The sequence below is a fragment of the Petromyzon marinus genome, chromosome 57, assembly GCF_048934315.1.
Source record: "Petromyzon marinus isolate PM22_M1 ecotype Great Lakes invasive population chromosome 57, UKy_Petmar_22M1.pri1.0, whole genome shotgun sequence".
Classification (NCBI taxonomy): domain Eukaryota; kingdom Metazoa; phylum Chordata; class Hyperoartia; order Petromyzontiformes; family Petromyzontidae; genus Petromyzon; species Petromyzon marinus.
Window position 1 is genome coordinate 7,713,004 of NC_133723.1, and position 21,873 is coordinate 7,734,876.

Genomic DNA, 21,873 nt, shown 5'->3' on the forward strand with positions numbered 1-21,873 from the left:
CGAGATGTCGGAGCGGCTGGGTGGGTGAACGAGTGGGTGGGTGGGTGAGTGAGTGGGTGGGTGGATGAACGAGTGGGTGGGTTGGTGGATGAACGAGTGGGTGGGTGAACGAGCGGCTGGCTGGGTGGGTGAACGAGCGGCTGGCTGGGTGGGTGAACGAGCGGCTGGCTGGGTGGGTGAACGAGCGGCTGGCTGGGTGGGTGAACGAGCGGGTGGGTGGGTGGATGAACGAGTGGGTGGGTGAACGAGCGGCTGGCTGGCTGGGTGAACGGGTGGGTGAACGAGCGGCTGGGTGGGTGGATGGGTGAACGAGCGGCTGGCTGGGTGAACGAGCGCGACCGACTTTTGTTTGTAAAATCTCCAGGTATGCCCGTGACGCAGGCGGACGCGTCCGTGTATTTGGCGGCGCTGAGCAGCCGCTCCTTGCTGCTCGTGCTGCCCCGCTGCGTCCAACTCCTGCTGCCCAAAGCCAACGGCACGGGCGGCTACTCGCTACGCGTGGCGGTCACCAGCTCCAGCGCATCCATCGTCCCCGAACCTGGTGAGGAAGGCCGACCCCGTCCAGCTAGCAGGATAAAAGTTTGTGTGCGTCTCTCGCTGTGTTGTCTCTGTGTTGTGTCTTTCTGCTTGTGTGTGTGTGTCGTGTCTCTCGGTCAGCAGGTAAGGTGCCGACTGTTGTGTTAGCCGACTTCTCTGTGTTGTATTGCATTGTATTTCCATCTTGGACCCCCACCTACTTGGCCTTGGGTGACGGCCACCTCAAACCTGTGTAACAGGTCCCTGCAGGGTGGGCTGGTAGGAACATTGGAATTTTGCGCAATTTTATGACATTGTTACGTAAAATTGTGCAAATTGAGAGCGTCTTCCGACCTTTTTGCCCTCAAAATCGTTGAGGGTTCTTCGGACAAATTAACCTCTGTAGAGTAATGGAATGGTGAAATCCTTATTGACTGAAATCTGCTCATTTTGGAGCGATGTGTCATAAAATCGTTAAGGGCTGGGCCGAAATATGACAACAATTGCATTTTAAAATGAGGAATTGTTTCCCGGTATACGGTAGTATGGGGCTTTTGAAAGGGGACGGACGGACGGACACATTAATCTATTGCAGGCTGGTAGACTCGGTTTACAACATCGTTCCTACCGGTATAACCTCTGGTTGCAAAAGCACTCTCTTGTTCAGCAGTTCTGCTGCTGTGGCTTTCTGTCTGACGACGATTGCTTGCGTCGCGATCGAAACGTCGTGATTTATTATTTTTTTCTTTTCCCTGCCTACGTGACTTTACCGAAATAACCAAAGAGTGTGGATTCCTGCAGTTACGGAAAAACCTCGCATCAAGATTGCGTTTCTAAGTTCACTAGCTTTGTTTTCTGCCTGATGACGATTGCTTGTGTTGCGATCGAAACGTCGTATTCCATTATTAAATGTGTTTTATTTCTACGCGACTTTATCGAAAGAACCAAAGAGGATAAAGTTTCCCCGATTTAAAAAAAAAATTCCTCGCGGCGAAACGCCACGCGAGAAAACCACACCGCAAGCAAATCGTCCATGACCGGGGGGTCCCCTTGAATAATCCCCTTCTATCTCTCTCTCTTTCTCTCTCTCGCTCGCTCTGTGTGCAGACATCAGTCGCCCCGAGGTCATCCCCGGCTACCAGATGCGCGTCTCCAACGGGAGCGCCACCAACGCCACCTACGTGGTGGCCACGCTGCCGCTGCCCAGCTGCGTACTGCGCCCCGAGGATTGGCTCTTGCCGGTCCGCGCATCGGCGGTTAACGGCAGTCGCGAGTTTCCCAGCGGCGACGTCGGCGTTCTTGCTAGCGACGTCGGCGGCTTGACGCCGGAGCAGATCGCCGCGTTCACAAATCTCAGCCGCGAGTTGGGGCTCGGCTTCGACACCGTCGCCGCTTTCTTCGGCCAGGCCAACGCCACGGCGAACCTCACCGCCGCCTCGAGGCTGGCCGAGGTTGGTGAGCGGCTGCGATTGACCGCGGAGCAGGTCGAGGCGCTGAGCACGAGAGCCGTCGGTGTCGGAGCGACGGCGGCGGCGGGCGAGAGGTCGCCGCCACCGGCGTCTCGGCCCGAGCGAGCTCTGGCCGGGAGTGCCGACGGACGCCAGATCGCGCGGGATTGGCCCACGCCGCAGGCGACGCGCGTGGCCGTTTCATTTTCCGCCACGACCGCCGCCCCGGTGGCCCTCGCTACCTCGGGAGGATCGCCGCCGCCGCCGAGGCTCGCGTCCACCGGGGCGGGCGTCACCGCGAGCCGCGCCGAGCTGCTGGGCAACCTGACGGCGCTGCTGGGCGACCTACAGAGGCTGACGGCCACCGGCGACGGGAACTTGACCAGCGAGCGCGCCGTACCGCTGCTGGGCAGAACGTCCGCGATGTTGAACTCCCTGGGGGCTTTGAGAGACGGCGGCGGCGGCGGCGTGCGGGACGACGCCGCCGCCCCAGGCGCTGCCGAGGATGAGGAGCTGCTGCGGAACGGCACGGCGGTGTTGACGCGCTGGTTTCCCGTCCTCGTCGACTTTGCCCGCTCCGCGGATCGCGTCCCGACGGTCACCGATGAACCGCCGCCGACGCGCGCGACCGGCGGCGAGGCCGCCGCGAGTCCGCCGGGCGGCTCGGGGTCTCGCCCCGTCGCGCCGCTAAGCGACGCCGTGCGGCTCCGGTGGAGGGCCATGGTGGAGCCCGGCCAGAGGGCGGCAGCTGCCCAGCCGGGTGACCTCTTTCGCCTCGGCGCGGAGGATTGCGTCAAGAAACTGGAGTCGAATCCCGGCGACGTGAACTGCAATCCCTTGCTGGACCCAAGCGCCTTCTACCGGTGAGATTTTTTTTATTTATTTAATAAAAATGTTCACCCCTTCCACTTTTTTTATTTTTCTGGTACGCAATCATCATGACGTTCCTGGTCATATCACCAATTGTGATTTTTGTTTTTTTTTAAAGCAAGTTGTGTTTATACGTTGTTCCCCTTGCTTCTTTCGGTAAAGTTACGTAGAGAGAAAAATAAATTTAAATAATAGCATACGACGTTTCGATTTCAACACAAGCAATCATCATCAGGTACGATTGAAGGAGAAAACAAGCCTAGTAAACTTAGAAATATAATGAGTCGGCTAACGTAACAGTCAACACCCCACCTGGTTGAATACGTTCTTCCAAAGATTGCTGAATTTGAGAGAGACAAAACACAGACACGGAGACAAAGACAAACATACAAGCAGAGACACACACATAGAGACAACACAGACACAGACAGACACGGAGACAGACACACAGGCACACCGAGTTGTCTTTAAGTCAATACAAAAAAAACTTGACTTTATTTTTTAAACTCTGTACTCTCCCCCACTGACCCCCCCCCCCGCCCTCCCTCACTCAAATATTCAACGCAAACACTATAACTGAATACTAATACAAGAAATGTAACCGGTATTGTGGCCGAACATCCTAACGCTAGCAGCAAAATAAATAACCCCCGACTACCACCCACAAGATGGCTCGAGTTATAATTTCACAGCAATATCGCCACCTCCCAGTCTCCTCTCCCCCCACCTCATCCTAGGGGCGACTTACACTGCCACTAGCCCCCTCCCCCCCCACCATCTCCCCAGGTAGACTCTGCCTTACAAATGAGCAACCTGGTGCGGTGTGCGATTTGTCAATCGTCGGCACCAGTGTTGAGGACGCAATGGGGGAGGGGGGGAGGGAGGGAGGGTCGGGCAAGCCAGCGCGTGGTTGTTGACCACCTCTTCATAGGTGTGAGGTCACCCCTACCCCTTGTCTGCCTTGACGGGTGCTCGCTGACAGCACTCCCCCCGCCCAAAACAGTCCGTATGAGCAGGGCCGGATCAAGGCCGTGGGGGCTTTAGGGGCTGCAGCTTAGAGGGCCTCCAGAGATTAAGTAAAAAGTTATTTCATTTGCGAATGCCGAATTGTATTTGTTTTGTTAGCCTTGTAAAAAAAATAAATTGTATTTTTTTTTTCAACTTTGTTTTCCCTTTGGAAAATATTACTGGGGGGGGGGGGAGGGTCCAATCTTGATTTGAAGCTTTCGTGACTGCAGGCATCCATACTATTTGGTTCTTTCGATAAAGTCGTCTATTATTTTTTTCTACCTACGTGACTTTACCGATAGAACGAAATAATATTACTGGGGGCACTCGCAGTACCCGTAGCCCTGTGGCCTACACAATCTTAATCCGGCCCTGTGTATAAGGCTAGCCTGGGCGGTCGGGTGTGAGCTTTCTTTGCCTTTGTACTTGTGGTTTCAGGGTGAACCTGTACGTGTTTCTGAACGATACGGCGGTGGCGGAGACCGGCTGGTCGGGACCCCTTCAGCCCCATCAAAGTAAGTCCCTTCGCGGTGGCTAGGAGATGTTAACTACCTCGCCTGGTATGCAGGAGGCCGTGGGTTCGATCCCGACCCTGACGCCTGCTGCTGTATATTTGGAGTTTACTTGTCTCTCTCATCATCATCATGGTAGCTAGGAGATGTTAACTACCTCGCCTGGTATGCAGGGGGTCGTGGGTTCGATGAGGGGAGTCGGTTAATGGTGGTAATGTCCCGGGGGGGGGGGTCGGGGGGTGGTACGCTAAGGTGATTTATAAAGGTTGTAAAAATTATATCGCTCACGAAAGTCTATTGGTAAATAATCGTGTTTGTATGACTGTCAATATAAAATAACTACGATTTTTAAAAAAATTGAAATCCACATGGTAACCTAGAACGATTATAAAAGAGTCCTTTCTAAACTCCTTGATCGTAAACAATTTTGTTGGGTTTCCAAGAGAAACGGGCGAGCGTGAACAAATTACATCACGCGTGCAGTGTCCGTTGATATTTTAGTTTTGTTCTTCACTTGCAGTTACTAGCCAAGTCGGGATACCTCACAAAATGGGACAATTTGTTACAACTATTGATGCTCGTTGTTATTCATGCTTTTTTTATTTTTCGGAACCTTGTTGGGTCTGGCAAGGGGGGGAGAGGGGGGGGAATACTTGATTGAAACAAAATTCAACAAGGGGGGTACATATGCTTTGGTGCTTTCGGTAAACCACGTAGATAAAAAAAGAATAATAAAAACAAAAAGTAAATGAAATATTTTATTTTTATAAAAATAATATTTTTTAAGGGGGGGTACAGTTGTAGCAAAAACACGTTAAGAACGGCTGGGGCATTGGCTGGTGCATCGGCTGGTGCATCGGCTGGTGCATTGGCTGGTGCATCGGCTGGTGCATCGGCGAACGTTGCTGACACGCCACGATGTTGTGGCTCGCTTTGCTGGGGTGGTTGTCCCACAGAGCCCAGTGGGATGCCCGCGAGCGTGCCGGTGTTTGGCGGACGATCGGGCGGCATGGTCGTGATCACCGTCATCCTCATGGTGCTGCTCTTCCTGCTGCTCCTCGTCTTCATCGTCTCGCTCGTCGTCAAGCGCTGACGGAGCGAATCGACGCAGCCACCGCCGCCAACCCTTGCACGGCCACCACCACGGCCGCTCTGACCGCGTCTCCATCCAGCGGTGGAGCAGAGCTTCATGGGGAATGCCACACCCCCCCACCACACTTTGTTGTCGCGTTACAGAGCTGACGAGGTGGGGGGGGTGGGGGGGGGGAGTGGAGGAGGAAGTCCACCCGATGGTTCTCAACTCAATTCGATGACATCGCTGGGGACACGATTCGCGCGTCACCAATGCACGGGTGCGGTCGACGGCGGTTTGCGTTCTCGAGCAAGCGAACGTCTCCCGCAGTGAATCGGCAATGGTTGTGCAGATCGCTACCACCCCCACACGCACCTTGCGCGGAGACTAGCAGTGGTCCAGAGAAACAGGTTTGGGGGACCCCCCCCCCCCACCGAGTGCCGGATTAAGTTAGTGCGGGGCTTGTAGCAGATGTTATAAAGGGGTCATAAATAAAGAAGTAAAAACACCTACATAGTTAAATGTTATTTTCAGTAAAGTGATTGTATTTTTTTTCATTTGCTATACAGCCCGATAATACGACAAATCGCTAGCTTTAAACAACCCAGTCGTTAACAAAAGTTGAAGGCGGTATAGTACTACGGTAATCAATGAACCGGAATTGATTGCTTGAAAGCATTTAGCGTGGGGCCCTTGAAAGTGCGGGGGCCCTTGGCTACTACACATGTAGTAGTAGCTACTACACATGTAGGGGGGGGGGGCCTGTCCACTTGGTCAACTCGGCCTCGAATGATTGCCTGGTGCGGTGTGCGTGAAGGATCGTAACAAAGGCGGCCGGGCGTGGTGCTGGCCACCCACCCCCTCGTGTGCCGTGCCGGCCTTCCTAGGTGCTGCTCGCTAATATCACTTGCCCCAACAGTCTGTTAAGGCTATACGGGGTTGGGTGTCTTTGTCTTTGTGTGAGACCGGGTTTGCTTCACTGCCCACATGGAGGGGGGAATCCGCTTGTGTGGGTGGTGTCGCAGTCGAGGGACGCTGTTAAGCTGTGCGGTTGTTTTTTTAACCTATTCCAAAATGTGTGTAAAAACGCACGCAAGTTCACCACAAGTCAACAGAATGACTCTGCTAAAAAGACAACAACAACAACAACGTCGAGCGAGCCCTCGTGAACGTTCACGGCAGCCGTCGAACGCATCAACCCGTAGCGACGCCGTTTGTTCGACTTCGTTCACGAGACATTCCCAGGTGGCGTGCACTTAATGTTGTTGTTGTTTTGAAGGCAGTACGGGCCCACTCCTAAAAATTATCTTAAGGTTCTTTCGGTAAGTCACGTAGAATGAGAATAAGATAATAAAATAGCACAATAAAATTCTCACGACGTTTCGGCCACAACGCAAGCGGCCGTCTTCAGGTGAAAGGTACAGAACTGTCGGGACGACATTTATTGAAGCTCTGTCGTCCCGACAGGTCTGTACCTTTCACCTGAAGACGGCCGCTTGCGTTGTGGCCGAAACGTCGTGAGAATTTTATGGTGTTATTTTATTATTTTATTCTCATTCTACGTGATTTTTTTACCGAAAGAACCAAAGAAGATGAATCCTTGCAGTTACGAAAGCTTCAAATCGAAAATTATCTTAAGCTTTCCGGAGGGAGGGAGGGCGTGGGCTATCGCTTTAATCATTGATATTTGTTTCGCTAAAGTGCTGTGACACGTTAATAAGGGTTATTTGGCGTACGGACTTGGCATGTTTACAATAATAATTACAACACTGTGATCATATTGGCCCATCGTCCGTCGTGCCACCCCCATCCACCACTGCAGACGCGCACACCTCGGGCCCCTCCTCGCGATTGTTTGTGCGGGCGCGTGCTCACGATTCTCGGACGCTGCCCGGGAATTCGTGTCGAATAAATCGATGAACTATACTTGTAAAGTACTCTTTGGTTCTATTCGGTAAAGTCACGACGTTTCGGCCACAACACAAGCGGCCTTCATCGGGTGAAGGGAGATCGGGCTGTCTCGAGGACAGCGCTGGAGTTGAAACACAGCCACGCTCAGACCGCGGACTTTTAAGCTGTGTGCGAGCAAACAAGGTGCCTGGACAAAGGAATTGGCATAAAAAAATAGCATTTAATTGCCCGACTTGGCATTGAAATGGTGTACATGCAAGTGCACATGCCGGATGGCGCGGGGGAGTTTACCTATTGATGGTGTGAAAAGGGAATTTAAGAGCTGCGAAAGTTTGAAAAATATACTGTACCATTGAAAATTAGTTTAATGTTTGGTTCGATTTAGAACATCTTTCCAATGGTTGCTTAATTAAAGGTCGCGGTCTGAGCTTGGCTGTGTTCCACTCCAGCGCTGTCCTCGAGACAGCCTGATCCCTTCACCTGATGAAGGCCGCTTGTGTTGTGGCCGAAACGTCGTGATTTTTTGTTTTATTTTTTTACCTACGTGACTTTACCGAATAGAACCAAAGAGTGTACTTGTAAGTACCGAGTGCGTGCTGCGGTGAGTTTAGTGGCTTTTCCCGCTCAAGGTGGCTTAATTGTAAAACGCTCAAATAAGAAAAGAAACGCACACACAAACGCATCCCTGGCAATGCTACGGTGGTGTACCCATACTTGATCACACCTGGTTTAATGCTAGTTTATTTACAGGCGAAGGGAATGGGGGTGGGTGGGTGGGGGGGGGCATCTGCGTGGGAGCTTGGAAGTACGGTACAACGATGTCATTTTTTTTTAAAACGAATAGACCCCCCATCATGCACGGAGCGCAATTGTCGGGCGACGCCCGGGGATCACGTGCGCTGCGTCGCGCACGGCAACGCGTCAACGCGACGGTGACCCTTCAAGCAGTAGCCCGTGGGCTCGAGCACGTGACACTTTATCCGCTCTCATTCATTCACGCTTCCAATGCGAGGGCCGGGGGTGGGGGGGGGGAGAGCGTTAATTTTGTTACCCCGCTCCGATTCGCGCTCGCTATGCTCTCCCGATTACAAAATGACGAATGCGATTGTACATTCACTACTGCGTACCCGTCCAACCCCCTTATCATTGCCTACCTTGCTGATCGCCCCATGGACCCAATACATCTCAACGTTCATCCAATAAAGTCCCTTGATGAGAGAAACACAAGCAAATAGGCACCACTTGGGGGCCGTCCATAAATGACGCCACGCGATTTTGGAATATTTTTGCGCTCCCCCCCCCCCTCCCAGTCACACGGCGTCACAAAAAGTCAGACCCCCCCCCCTCAAATATGACGTCACAAAGCTCTGCCCCCCCCCCAAAAAAAAATATAGAACATGCTTCAAATCGCTTAACTATTGTCGTAGTGCGTATTCAATGTGGCGCTGCACTCTTATGTTGTAGGAGAAAACATTAAAGTCTATTTAGTAGAACGTGTTGTCTATTTAAAGTTGCGCATTTTGATGTGACGGCACATTTCTCACCCCCCCCCCTCCTCGTCACAAATGTCTAACACCCCCCCTAGGTGCGTGACGTCATTTATGGCCGGCCCCCTACTCGTACTAGTACACTCACCACTACACGCACCACGTGTACACTCACCGCTACATACCTGTCAATCCTACAAAGTCACCGTCACACGAGGGAGAAACGCAAACACGAAAAGTCAAACGTACATTGTCCTCGTATTAACACGTCCTCGTAAACCGTACGGACCCGAGATTTTTATTTTTCCCCTGCACAACAAAACTACGGGGTGGACCGTGACGGGGGGGGGGGGGGGGGTTGGTCACAGGTTCGCTACTAAATTCACTCAACCACGGCGTTCTGCATCGCGAGGTCCACGGGCCACTGACGGCCCCTGATGGCCTTCAGTGCGGCCCAATGGCGTGCGGCCCTCGCTGACAATAGACGACACGTGACACCCCCCCCCTCCCCCAATCATCATCATCATCATCGTGCTGCTGTCAAATCACTGAATGGTTTGAAATGGTGTAGCGGCACCCTCACACTACTGACGATGTCTTATCGGCGAAAGTCTTCGCCCCCCACTCCGCTCCCCTTAAAGTTAGTGCAAAACACTGCGCTAGTTCCACGTGTGTGTGTTTGTGTAGCCACGTGTGTTTGTGTGTTTGTGTAGCCACGTGTGTGTTTGTGTAGCCACGTGTGTTTGTGTTTGTGTAGCCACGTGTGTGTGTGTTTGTGTAGCCAAGCGTGTGTTTGTGTAGCCACGTGTGTGTGTGTTTGTGTAGCCACGTGTGTGTGTTTGTGTAGCTACGTGTGTGTTTGTGTAGCCACGTGTGTGTGTTTGTGTAGCCACGTGTGTGTGTTTGTGTAATCACGTGTGTGTGTTTGTGTAGCCACGTGTGTGTGTTTGTGTAATCACGTGTGTGTGTGTTTGTGTAGCCACGTGTGTTTGTGTTTGTGTAGCCAAGCGTGTGTTTGTGTGCTTGTGTAGCCACGTGTGTGTGTGTGTTTGTGTAGCTACGTGTGTGTGTAGCCACGTGTGTTTGTGTAGCCACGCGTGTGTGTGTGTGTTTGTGTAGCTACGTGTGTGTGTAGCCACATGTGTGTTTGTGTTTGTGTAGCTACGTGTGTGTGTAGCCACATGTGTGTTTTTGTGTAGCCACGTGTGTTTGTGTAGCTACGTGTGTGTTTGTGTAGCCACGTGTGTTTGTGTAGCTACATGTGTGTGTAGCCACATGTGTTAGTGTAGCCACGTGTTTGTGTAGCGGTTATCGCTGCCCTACGAACCCGGCGACCCGAGTTCGATTCCCGCTCACGGCCAACACCGGTGAGGATTATCGGAGTCGATCATGGGCCTCCTCTAGGTCGACTCGGCCTCCAAATGAGTACCTGGTTGCGGTGTGTAAACATCGCAACTGGGGAGACAAAGGCGGTCAGGCGTGGTGCTGGCCACCCACCCCCTTGTCTGCCGTGCCGGCCTTCATAGGTGCTACTCGCTAACAGCACTTGCCCCAAAAGTCTGTTCAGGCTATAAGGGGGATCTTTGTATTTGTTTTGGGTGTCGGCACGCACACACGCGTGTGTGTGTGTAGGCACGCACACGTGTACCTACACACGTGTTGCACGAGGGGGCGACACGTCCACGTGTTGTGGCCAACAATTTGATCTCAAGTGTAGCGAGAACAGCGGTGACGCTCGGCAGGAAAAAAAGTAAAAGCTTAAGTGCCCCAAGTAGCTAAAGGGGTTCGTCAAAAACGAATCGGTGCGCATCAAATGTCAGCTGGAATTCCGATGCAAATAGACAACACGCGCCCATTAACACGGCTGATTGACACCGACACCATCGGCTGCAGAATAACACAGCTGCTTGAAGCTGCGCCTTGCCTACAGCTCTCATCTCGTCACCTGTCTCTTGCCTACCTTCCCCTCGCCTAGCTACTTGTCTCACGCCGCTGTACTCATCCCGCCTGTCTCGCTCCCTGATCGCACCTCGGCTTTGGTCCAAGCCCTCTCGCTCGGCTACAGCGATCTCGTTGCCTATGCATCGCCGTGTCGTCCCGACAGACGATCCCTTTCACTGGAAATACAAACTTCCCCCCCATGTACATTTAAACAGTCCCCTAGTTATATTGACGTTCCTCTCTTGAAGCCTCACCTCTTCTCCTTTGCCCAGAGACTCAACACTGCACCATGAGCTCAGCACTACACCATCGACTCAACACTGCACCATCGACTCAACACTGCACTTTAACACTGCACCATCGACTCAACACTGCACCATAGACTCAACACTACACCATAGACTCAACACTGCACCATAGACTCAACACTGCACCATTGACTCAACACTGCACCATCGACTCAACACTGCACCATCGACTCAACACTGCACCATAGACTCAACATTACACCATCGACTCAACACTGCACCATAGACTCAACACTGCACCATAGACTCAACACTGCACCATAGACTCAACACTGCACCATCGACTCAACACTGCACCATAGACTCAACACTACACCATAGGCTCAACACTACACCATAGGCTCAACACTGCACCATAGACTCAACACTGCACCATAGACTCAACACTGTTCATATACTCAACACTGCCCATAGACTCAACACTGCACCATAGACTCAACACTACCCATAGACTCAACACTACCCATAGACTCAACACTGCACCATAGACTCAACACCACCCATAGACTCAACACTGCACCATAGACTCAACACCACCCATAGACTCAACACCATCCATAGACTCAACACTGCACCATAGACTCAACACCACCCATAGACTCAACACCACCCATAGACTCAACACTGCACATAGACTCAACACTACCATAGACTCAACACTGCCCATAGACTCAACACTACCCATAGACTCAACACTACTCATAGACTCAACACTACCCATAGACTCAACACTGCCCCTGTACATTGAGCAGTCCCCTTCCTCCTTAACCTCCTTCCGTTCCTCTCTTAAAGCCTCACCACCTCATGTCCATCGCCCATTCCCTTCCTCTTTCCGAGCCGTCGCCCCCTCCGCTCCTTCCCATCCCTCCCCTGCAGCCCCTTCCGTGACCCCTACGCGTGACCTTTACGGTCACTCATTCCTCGACCCTTACGCTGCCCCTGCCATCTAAATCACTCGATGTTTGTTACCGCTTTTAAACTTTGCGATCCACCAAAAACCCTCTTCCATGCACACAAAATAAAACGAGGTAACCGACAGCGCGCTCTGCTACCGCTCGGGGCAGCTAAGAAGAAAGATAGACGTGGAGCGAAACGTCGGACATCCTGCAGAACCAACACGCGGGCACGACCCTACATCGCATCCGAGTGTTATACGCAGCAGCAGCAGCACAGCCTCGCAAGGTAACGTCGTGAAGAGGCCACCAGCATCGTCGTTTTTTTATGTTTGTGGGCCTTGTGGCTGCGGTGCACGAGTGCTGCGTGTAGCCCAGCGCTGGAGGCGAGTAGCTGGGGTCGGTGGATGTTCATGAAACGCCTTTCCCCGTGGGCGTCTAGGAGGAGACTAGATAGATGGACTAATGTCCATCTCTCCCTTCTGTATGGGTGGGGTTTTTTTCTGTGCCGTAGGGTCCTCCGGTTTGTCTCTCCCACGTGTAAAAAACATCAACGCAAAACACTCACTCGTCGTTTGAAAACATCTTCGGACTTAGAGGACCGCAAAGCTTGGGCAATTGTTTGGAGCTCCGGCATCACAGCGTGGCCACTGCCGCTGCTGCTGAAATCGCCATACTTCCTCGGCGATTGCGAAAGATGCAATTCGCATGAAAGGCGACTCGCACGCATTATATATATAGATATATTTTTGAAAAAATAACGTTATCACACTGATGGTGGGGTAATTTAACTCCGCAATGCATCACTGCGTCTCAATTCCACAGTGGTCGCTGCCACAGCACTGGAGGGAGATGTTCGGTGAATTTCTGCGGGTGAACGCGACGCGAACAGCTCCTCCGAATGCGTTCCGAGACGTCGTCCGATCGCAGCAGCTGAGCAAGGGTGAGGGGCGGGTTCCTTAGCCGGGTGACTACTTGGATTGGCTGACCGCCAACAACACCACCACCACAAGGGCTTGCAAGGTGTTGGCGCTGCAAGGTGTGGTCAGGAGAGGCCAGTGGTTGATTGTCACCAGTCCCTTAGAGTGGTGGTGGTGGTGGTGGGTGGTGATCGGTGTTCTCCGGGAACTAAACTCTAAAACGAAACTTTTTCTTTTCTAACCAAGTAATGCCTACAGAGCTGTTTTTTTCAGATGCGACCTAGCTATCACAAATGATAGCTCAACGAAGTGGCTTATCGCGTGGGAATTGATAGCAGCCAAATACTCTGAACGCGTGGTGATGTTGATTCTAAATGTGGAGGGAAAAAACGGAGGACTCTGAAAAAAATCCACGCGACCACGGGGAGAGAGAGAGACACGCAAACTCCAAATATACAGCAGCAGCAGGCATTAGGGTTGGGATCGAACTTATGACATCCTGTATACTAGGCGAGGTAGTCAACATCTCCTAGCCACCGTGATGATGAGAGAGAGACACGCAAACTCCAAATATACAGCAGCAGCAGGCGTCAGGGTTGGAATCAAACTTATGACATCCTGTATACTAGGCGAGGTAGTCAACATCTCCTAGCCACCGTGATGATAACGAGAGGGAGCGAGACACCCAAAATCCAAATATACAGCAGCAGGCGTCAGGGTTGGGATCGAACCCACGACCTCCTGCACACCAGGCGAGGTAGTTAACATCTCCTAGCCCACAGACCGGTTGATCTCCCCACTTTTGCCGTACTGCCTTGTCCGGCAGAGCTGTTGTGAGTTTTACGAATCTCTACGTGATCCACCAACCCCAAAGTTCGGGACCACTATGCCTGACCTCCGTATCACTACCGTTTTCTCTGGATTATAAGACGCCGCTGTTTTCCCTATATATTTGTTTTTGTTTAAAGAAAAACAGTTGGGGCGACGTCTTAAAAGCCGGTAGCTGTGTGTGTGACCACATAATAAAAAAAATCCTAATTTTCGTAGCGCCTTTATATTATAGATAATACGGTGCAAAAAATATGTAATTTTTTTAAACGATTTTTTTTCTTCATTTCGTGGCTGTTTAGGTTTCCTAACGGTAAACGTTTAATTCGCCACGCTTCTCGGAATTTTGCTTGCGGGGGAATGTCCGCAAAGTGTCTAAATATATTTATCTCTCACCCCCAGGCCCCCGAAGCTTCGTCCTCCCGCCCCCTGAGGATGGAGCGATGGAATCGGACCGTGCGTTGGAGGTGGATCGCTTGCATCGCGGGCTCATGGAGGATGGCGATGGCTTGGGTGGGCCTTCATCCAGCAGTGGATTGATCACGGCCAGTGACGGCGATGTTTACCTCTGCATAAATCTGTCACTTTGAGACAACTGCGTGGCAATTCTTAAAAGGGCATCGCTTGCCAATGTTCAAAAACTGATGACACTGTGTAACAACAAAGACATGTCCCTGGGTAGTAAGTGTTATTTCCTAATTGCTTGTGCATAAACAATAACAAAAAACACTTACTACCCAGGGAGAAAAATCGTGTTACATCGTGTAATTCTTGCCGGATATATTCCATTACGTTTTTTAACGTGCTATGAAGAAGGACCATTGCCCGTAACCTTGCCTATCATATATATATTTTAAAGCCGCAATAAAATTCACGAATGTGCTGAGCTCTTTTTTAAAAAAATATATATGTCGTTGTCGTTCATGACGTTTGCCCTTCCGAGCACTATCCAGGCTCAATCTCGCTTAGCTTCCAATAACCGCCGATTTGGCCACTGGCGTTTCAAGAAGCGAGGACACTTCAAACTCCCGTCACCAATCTACGTGGGAATTTTTTTTTTGAATGGGAGCAATCGCAGTCAATGATCGCGCGACTCTCAAACTCGCGAGCGATATATTTTTGGTTTCTCTCTCCTCCACACTCCCAAAGTGCGCCCTCTGGCACGACAGACTTCGTGTCGATTTACGAACGGTGATTGTATGGGCAGTGTTGAGTCTATGGGCAGTGTTGAGTCTATGGGCAGTGTTGAGTCTATGGGCAGTGTTGAGTCTATGGCCAGTGTTGAGTCTATGGACAGTGTTGAGTCTATGGGTAGTGTTGAGTCTATGGGCAGTGTTGAGTCTATGGGCAGTGTTGAGTCTATGGGCAGTGTTGAGTCTATGGGCAGTGTTGAGTCTATGGGCAGTGTTGAGTCTATGGACAGTGTTGAGTCTATGAGCAGTGTTGAGTCTATGGGCAGTGTTGAGTCTATGGGCAGTGTTGAGTCTATGGGCAGTGTTGAGTCTATGGGCAGTGCTGAGTGTATGTGCAGTGCTGAGTCTATGGGTAGTGCTGAGTCTATGGGCAGTGTTAAGTCTATGTGCAGTGTTAGTCTATGGGCAGTGTTGAGTCTATTGGCAGTGTTGAGTCTATGGGCAGTGTTGAGTCTATGGGCAGTGTTGAGTTTATGGGCAGTGTTGAGTCTATGGGCAGTGTTGAGTCTATGGGAAGTGTTGAGTCTATGGGCAGTGTTGAGTCTATGGCCAGTGTTGAGTCTATGGACAGTGTTGAGTCTATGGGTAGTGTTGAGTCTATGGGCAGTGTTGAGTCTATGGGCAGTGTTGAGTCTATGGGCAGTGTTGAGTCTATGGGCAGTGTTGAGTCTATGGGCAGTGTTGAGTCTATGGACAGTGTTGAGTCTATGAGCAGTGTTGAGTCTATGGGCAGTGTTGAGTCTATGGGCAGTGTTGAGTCTATGGGCAGTGTTGAGTCTATGGGCAGTGCTGAGTGTATGTGCAGTGCTGAGTCTATGGGTAGTGCTGAGTCTATGGGCAGTGTTAAGTCTATGTGCAGTGTTAGTCTATGGGCAGTGTTGAGTCTATTGGCAGTGTTGAGTCTATGGGCAGTGTTGAGTCTATGGGCAGTGTTGAGTTTATGGGCAGTGTTGAGTCTATGGGCAGTGTTGAGTCTATGGAAAGTGTTGAGTCTATGAGCAGTGTTGAGTCTATGGGCAGTGTTGAGTCAATGGACAGTGTTGAGTCTATGGGCAGTGTTGAGTCTATGGGCAGTGTTGAGTCTATGGACAGTGTTGAGTCTATGAGCAGTGTTGAGTCTATGGGCAGTGTTGAGTCAATGGACAGTGTTGAGTCTATGGGCAGTGTTGAGTCTATGGGCAGTGCTGAGTCTATGGGCAGTGTTGAGAATATGGGCAGTGTTGAGTCTATGGGCAGTGTTGAGTCTATGGGCAGTGTTGAGTCTATGGGCAGTGTTGAGTCTATGGACAGCGTTGAGTCTATGAGCAGTGTTGAGTCTATGGGCAGTGTTGAGTCAATGGACAGTGTTGAGTCTATGGGCAGTGTTGAGTCTATGGGCAGTGCTGAGTCTATGGGCAGTGTTGAGTCTATGGGCAGTGTTGAGTCTATGGGCAGTGTTGAGTCTATGGGCAGTGTTGAGTCTATGGGCAGTGTTGAGTCTATGAGCAGTGTTGAGTCTATGGGCAGTGTTGAGTCAATGGACAGTGTTGAGTCTATGGGCAGTGTTGAGTCTATGGGCAGTGCTGAGTCTATGGGCAGTGTTGAGTCTATGGGCAGTGTTGAGCCTAAGGGCAGTGTTGAGTCTATGGGCAGTGTTGAGTCTATGGGCAGTGTTGAGTCTATGGGCAGTGTTGAGTCTATGGGCAGTGTTGAGTTTATGGGCAGTGCTGAGTCTATGGGCAGTGTTGAGTCTATGGGCAGTGTTGAGTCTATGGGCAGTGTTGAGTCTATGGGCAGTGTTGAATCTATGGACTGTGTTGAGTCTATGAGCAGTGTTGAGTCTATGGGCAGTGTTGAGTCAATGGGCAGTGTTGAGTCTATGGGCAGTGTTGAGTCTATGGGCAGTGTTGAGTCTATGGGCAGTGTTGAGTCTATGGGCAGTGTTGAGTCTATGGGCAGTGTTGAGTCTATGGGCAGTGTTGAGTCTATGGGCAGTGTTGAGTCTATGGGCAGTGTTGAGTCTATGGGCAATGTTGAGTCTAAGGACAGTGTTGAGTCTATGAGCAGTGTTGAGTCTATGGGCAGTGTTGAGTGAATGGACAGTGTTGAGTCTATGGGCAGTGTTGAGTCTATGGGCAGTGCTGAGTCTATGGGCAGTGTTGAGTCTATGGGCAGTGTTGAGTCTATGGGCAGTGTTGAGTCTATGGGCAGTGTTGAGTCTATGGGCAGTGTTGAGTCTATGGGCAGTGTTGAGTCTATGGGCAGTGCTGAGTGTATGTGCAGTGCTGAGTCTATGGGTAGTGCTGAGTCTATGGGCAGTGTTAAGTCTATGTGCAGTGTTAGTCTATGGGCAGTGTTGAGTCTATTGGCAGTGTTGAGTCTATGGGCAGTGTTGAGTCTATGGGCAGTGTTGAGTTTATGGGCAGTGTTGAGTCTATGGGCAGTGTTGAGTCTATGGACAGTGTTGAGTCTATGAGCAGTGTTGAGTCTATGGGCAGTGTTGAGTCAATGGACAGTGTTGAGTCTATGGGCAGTGTTGAGTCTATGGGCAGTGTTGTGTCTATGGACAGTGTTGAGTCTATGAGCAGTGTTGAGTCTATGGGCAGTGTTGAGTCAATGGACAGTGTTGAGTCTATGGGCAGTGTTGAGTCTATGGGCAGTGCTGAGTCTATGGGCAGTGTTGAGAATATGGGCAGTGTTGAGTCTATGGGCAGTGTTGAGTCTATGGGCAGTGTTGAGTCTATGGGCAGTGTTGAGTCTATGGACAGCGTTGAGTCTATGAGCAGTGTTGAGTCTATGGGCAGTGTTGAGTCAATGGACAGTGTTGAGTCTATGGGCAGTGTTGAGTCTATGGGCAGTGCTGAGTCTATGGGCAGTGTTGAGTCTATGGGCAGTGTTGAGTCTATGGGCAGTGTTGAGTCTATGGGCAGTGTTGAGTCTATGGGCAGTGTTGAGTCTATGAGCAGTGTTGAGTCTATGGGCAGTGTTGAGTCAATGGACAGTGTTGACTCTATGGGCAGTGTTGAGTCTATGGGCAGTGCTGAGTCTATGGGCAGTGTTGAGTCTATGGGCAGTGTTGAGCCTAAGGGCAGTGTTGAGTCTATGGGCAGTGTTGAGTCTATGGGCAGTGTTGAGTCTATGGGCAGTGCTGAGTCTATGAGCAGTGTTGAGTCTATGGGCAGTGTTGAGCCTAAGGGCAGTGTTGAGTCTATGGGCAGTGTTGAGTCTATGGGCAGTGTTGAGTCTATGGGCAGTGTTGAGTCTATGGGCAGTGTTGAGTTTATGGGCAGTGCTGAGTCTATGGGCAGTGTTGAGTCTATGGGCAGTGTTGAGTCTATGGGCAGTGTTGAGTCTATGGGCAGTGTTGAATCTATGGACTGTGTTGAGTCTATGAGCAGTGTTGAGTCTATGGGCAGTGTTGAGTCAATGGGCAGTGTTGAGTCTATGGGCAGTGTTGAGTCTATGGGCAGTGTTCAGTCTATGGGCAGTGTTGAGTCTATGGGCAGTGTTGAGTCTATGGGCAGTGTTGAGTCTATGGGCAGTGTTGAGTCTATGGGCAGTGTTGAGTCTATGGGCAATGTTGAGTCTATGGACAGTGTTGAGTCTATGAGCAGTGTTGAGTCTATGGGCAGTGTTGAGTGAATGGACAGTGTTGAGTCTATGGGCAGTGTTGAGTCTATGGGCAGTGCTGAGTCTAGGGGCAGTGTTGAGTCTATGGGCAGTGTTGAGTCTATGGGCAGTGTTGAGTCTATGGGCAGTGTTGAGTCTATGGGCAGTGTTGAGTCTATGGGCAGTGTTGAGTCTATGGGCAGTGCTGAGTGTATGTGCAGTGCTGAGTCTATGGGTAGTGCTGAGTCTATGGGCAGTGTTAAGTCTATGTGCAGTGTTAGTCTATGGGCAGTGTTGAGACTATTGTCAGTGTTGAGTCTATGGGCAGTGTTCAGTCTATGGGCAGTGTTGAGTTTATGGGCAGTGTTGAGTCTATGGGCAGTGTTGAGTCTATGGACAGTGTTGAGTCTGTGAGCAGTGTTGAGTCTATGGGCAGTGTTGAGTCAATGGACAGTGTTGAGTCTATGGGCAGTGTTGAGTCTATGGGCAGTGTTGTGTCTATGGACAGTGTTGAGTCTCTGAGCAGTGTTGAGTCTATGGGCAGTGTTGAGTCAATGGACAGTGTTGAGTCTATGGGCAGTGTTGAGTCTATGGGCAGTGCTGAGTCTATGGGCAGTGTTGAAAATATGGGCAGTGTTGAGTCTATGGGCATTGTTGAGTCTATGGGCAGTGTTGAGTCTATGGGCAGTGTTGAGTCTATGGACAGCGTTGAGTCTATGAGCAGTGTTGAGTCTATGGGCAGTGTTGAGTCAATGGACAGTGTTGAGTCTATGGGCAGTGTTGAGTCTATGGGCAGTGTTGAGTCTATGGGCAGTGTTGAGTCTATGGGCAGTGTTGAGTCTATGGGCAGTGTTGAGTCTATGAGCAGTGTTGAGTCTATGGGCAGTGTTGAGTCAATGGACAGTGTTGACTCTATGGGCAGTGTTGAGTCTATGGGCAGTGCTGAGTCTATGGGCAGTGTTGAGTCTATGGGCAGTGTTGAGCCTAAGGGCAGTGTTGAGTCTATGGGCAGTGTTGAGTCTATGGGCAGTGTTGAGTCTATGGGCAGTGCTGAGTGTATGTGCAGTGCTGAGTCTATGGGTAGTGCTGAGTCTATGGGCAGTGTTGAGTCTATGGGCAGTGTTGAATCTATGGACTGTGTTGAGTCTATGAGCAGTGTTGAGTCTATGGGCAGTGTTGAGTCAATGGGCAGTGTTGAGTCTATGGGCAGTGTTGAGTCTATGGGCAGTGTTGAGTCTATGGGCAGTGTTGAGTCTATGGGCAGTGTTGAGTCTATGGGCAGTGTTGAGTCTATGGGCAGTGTTGAGTCTATGGGCAGTGTTGAGTCTATGGGCAGTGTTGAGTCTATGGGCAATGTTGAGTCTATGGACAGTGTTGAGTCTATGAGCAGTGTTGAGTCTATGGGCAGTGTTGAGTGAATGGACAGTGTTGAGTCTATGGGCAGTGTTGAGTCTATGGGCAGTGCTGAGTCTATGGGCAGTGTTGAGTCTATGGGCAGTGTTGAGTCTATGGGCAGTGTTGAGTCTATGGGCAGTGTTGAGTCTATGGGCAGTGTTGAGTCTATGGGCAGTGTTGAGTCTATGGGCAGTGTTGAGTCTATGGGCAGTGTTGAGTCTATGGGCAGTGTTGAGTCTATGGGCAGTGTTGAGTCTATGGGTAGTGCAGAGTCTATGGGCAGTGTTGAGTCTATGGGTAGTGTTGAGTCTATGGGCAGTGTTGAGTCTATGGGCAGTGCTGAGTGTATGTGCAGTGCTGAGTCTATGGGTAGTGCTGAGTCTATGGGCAGTGTTAAGTCTATGTGAAGTGTTAGTCTATGGGCAGTGTTGAGTCTATTGGCAGTGTTGAGTCTATGGGCAGTGTTGAGTCTATGGGCAGTGTTGAGTCTATGGGCAGTGTTGAGTCTATGGGCAGTGTTGAGTCTATGGACAGCGTTGAGTCTATGAGCAGTGTTGAGTCTATGGGCAGTGTTGAGTCAATGGACAGTGTTGAGTCTATGGGCAGTGTTGAGTCTATGGGCAGTGCTGAGTCTATGGACAGTGTTGAGTCTATGGGCAGTGTTGAGTCTATGGGCAGTGTTGAGTCTATGGGCAGTGTTGAGTCTATGAGCAGTGTTGAGTCTATGGGCAGTGTTGAGTCTATGGGCAGTGTTGAGTCTATGGGCAGTGTTGAGTCTATGAGCAGTGTTGAGTCTATGGGCAGTGTTGAGTCAATGGACAGTGTTGAGTCTATGGGCAGTGTTGAGTCTATGGGCAGTGCTGAGTCTATTGGCAGTGTTGAGTCTATGGGCAGTGTTGAGTCTAAGGGCAGTGTTGAGTCTATGGGCAGTGTTGAGTCTATGGGCAGTGTTGAGTCTATGGGCAGTGTTGAATCTATGGACTGTGTTGAGTCTATGAGCACTGTTGAGTCTATGGGCAGTGTTGAGTCAATGGGCAGTGTTGAGTCTATGGGCAGTGTTTAGTCTATGGGTAGTGTTGAGTCTATGGGCAGTGTTGAGTCTATGGGCAGTGTTGAGTCTATGGGCATTGCTGAGTGTATGTGCAGTGCTGAGTCTATGGGTAGTGGTGAGTCTATGGGCAGTGTTAAGTCTATGTGAAGTGTTAGTCTATGGGCAGTGTTGAGTCTATTGGCAGTGTTGAGTCTATGGGCAGTGTTGAGTCTATGGGCAGTGTTGAATCTATGGGCAGTGTTGAGTCTATGGGCAGTGTTGAGTCTATGGACAGTGTTGAGTCTATGAGCAGTGTTGAGTCTATGGGCAGTGTTGAGTGAATGGACAGTGTTGAGTCTATGGGCAGTGTTGAGTCTATGGGCAGTGCTGAGTCTATGGGCAGTGTTGAGTCTATGGGCAGTGTTGAGTCTATGGGCAGTGTTGAGTCTATGGGCAGTGTTGAGTCTATGGGCAGTGTTGAGTCTATGGGCAGTGTTGAGTCTATGGGCAGTGTTGAGTCTATGGGCAGTGTTGAGTCTATGAGCAGTGTTGAGTCTATGGGCAGTGTTGAGTCAATGGACAGTGTTGACTCTATGGGCAGTGTTGAGTCTATGGGCAGTGCTGAGTCTATGGACAGTGTTGAGTCTATGGGCAGTGTTGAGTCTATGGGCAGTGTTGAGTCTATGGGCAGTGTTGAGTCTATGGGCAGTGTTGAGTCTATGGGCAGTGTTGAGTCTATGGGCAGTGTTGAGCCTAAGGGCAGTGTTGAGTCTATGGGCAGTGTTGAGTCTATGGGCAGTGCTGAGTCTATGGGCAGTGTTGAGTCTATGGGCAGTGTTGAGTCTATGGGCAGTGTTGAGTCTATGGGCAGTGTTGAGTCTATGGGCAGTGTTGAGTCTATGGGCAGTGTTGAGTCTATGGGCAGTGTTGAGTCTATGGGCAGTGTTGAGTCT

The 21,873-nt window shown here is 50.7% G+C and overlaps 1 protein-coding gene across 1 annotated transcript in view; it reads left to right on the plus strand.

Moving 5' to 3' along the window:
• Positions 1 to 7,352, plus strand: part of LOC116937827 (uncharacterized) — an 8,765-nt gene extending 1,413 nt beyond the window's left edge. Inside the window, exons 2-5 of the mRNA XM_032944943.2 lie at positions 365 to 541; positions 1,624 to 2,827; positions 4,281 to 4,357; positions 5,311 to 7,352. Of these exons, the coding sequence (XP_032800834.2) occupies positions 365 to 541; positions 1,624 to 2,827; positions 4,281 to 4,357; positions 5,311 to 5,447 (1,595 nt within the window). The 3' untranslated portion in view covers positions 5,448 to 7,352. The remainder of the gene's footprint in view (positions 1 to 364; positions 542 to 1,623; positions 2,828 to 4,280; positions 4,358 to 5,310) is intronic.
• The last annotated feature ends 14,521 nt before the right edge of the window (positions 7,353 to 21,873 follow it).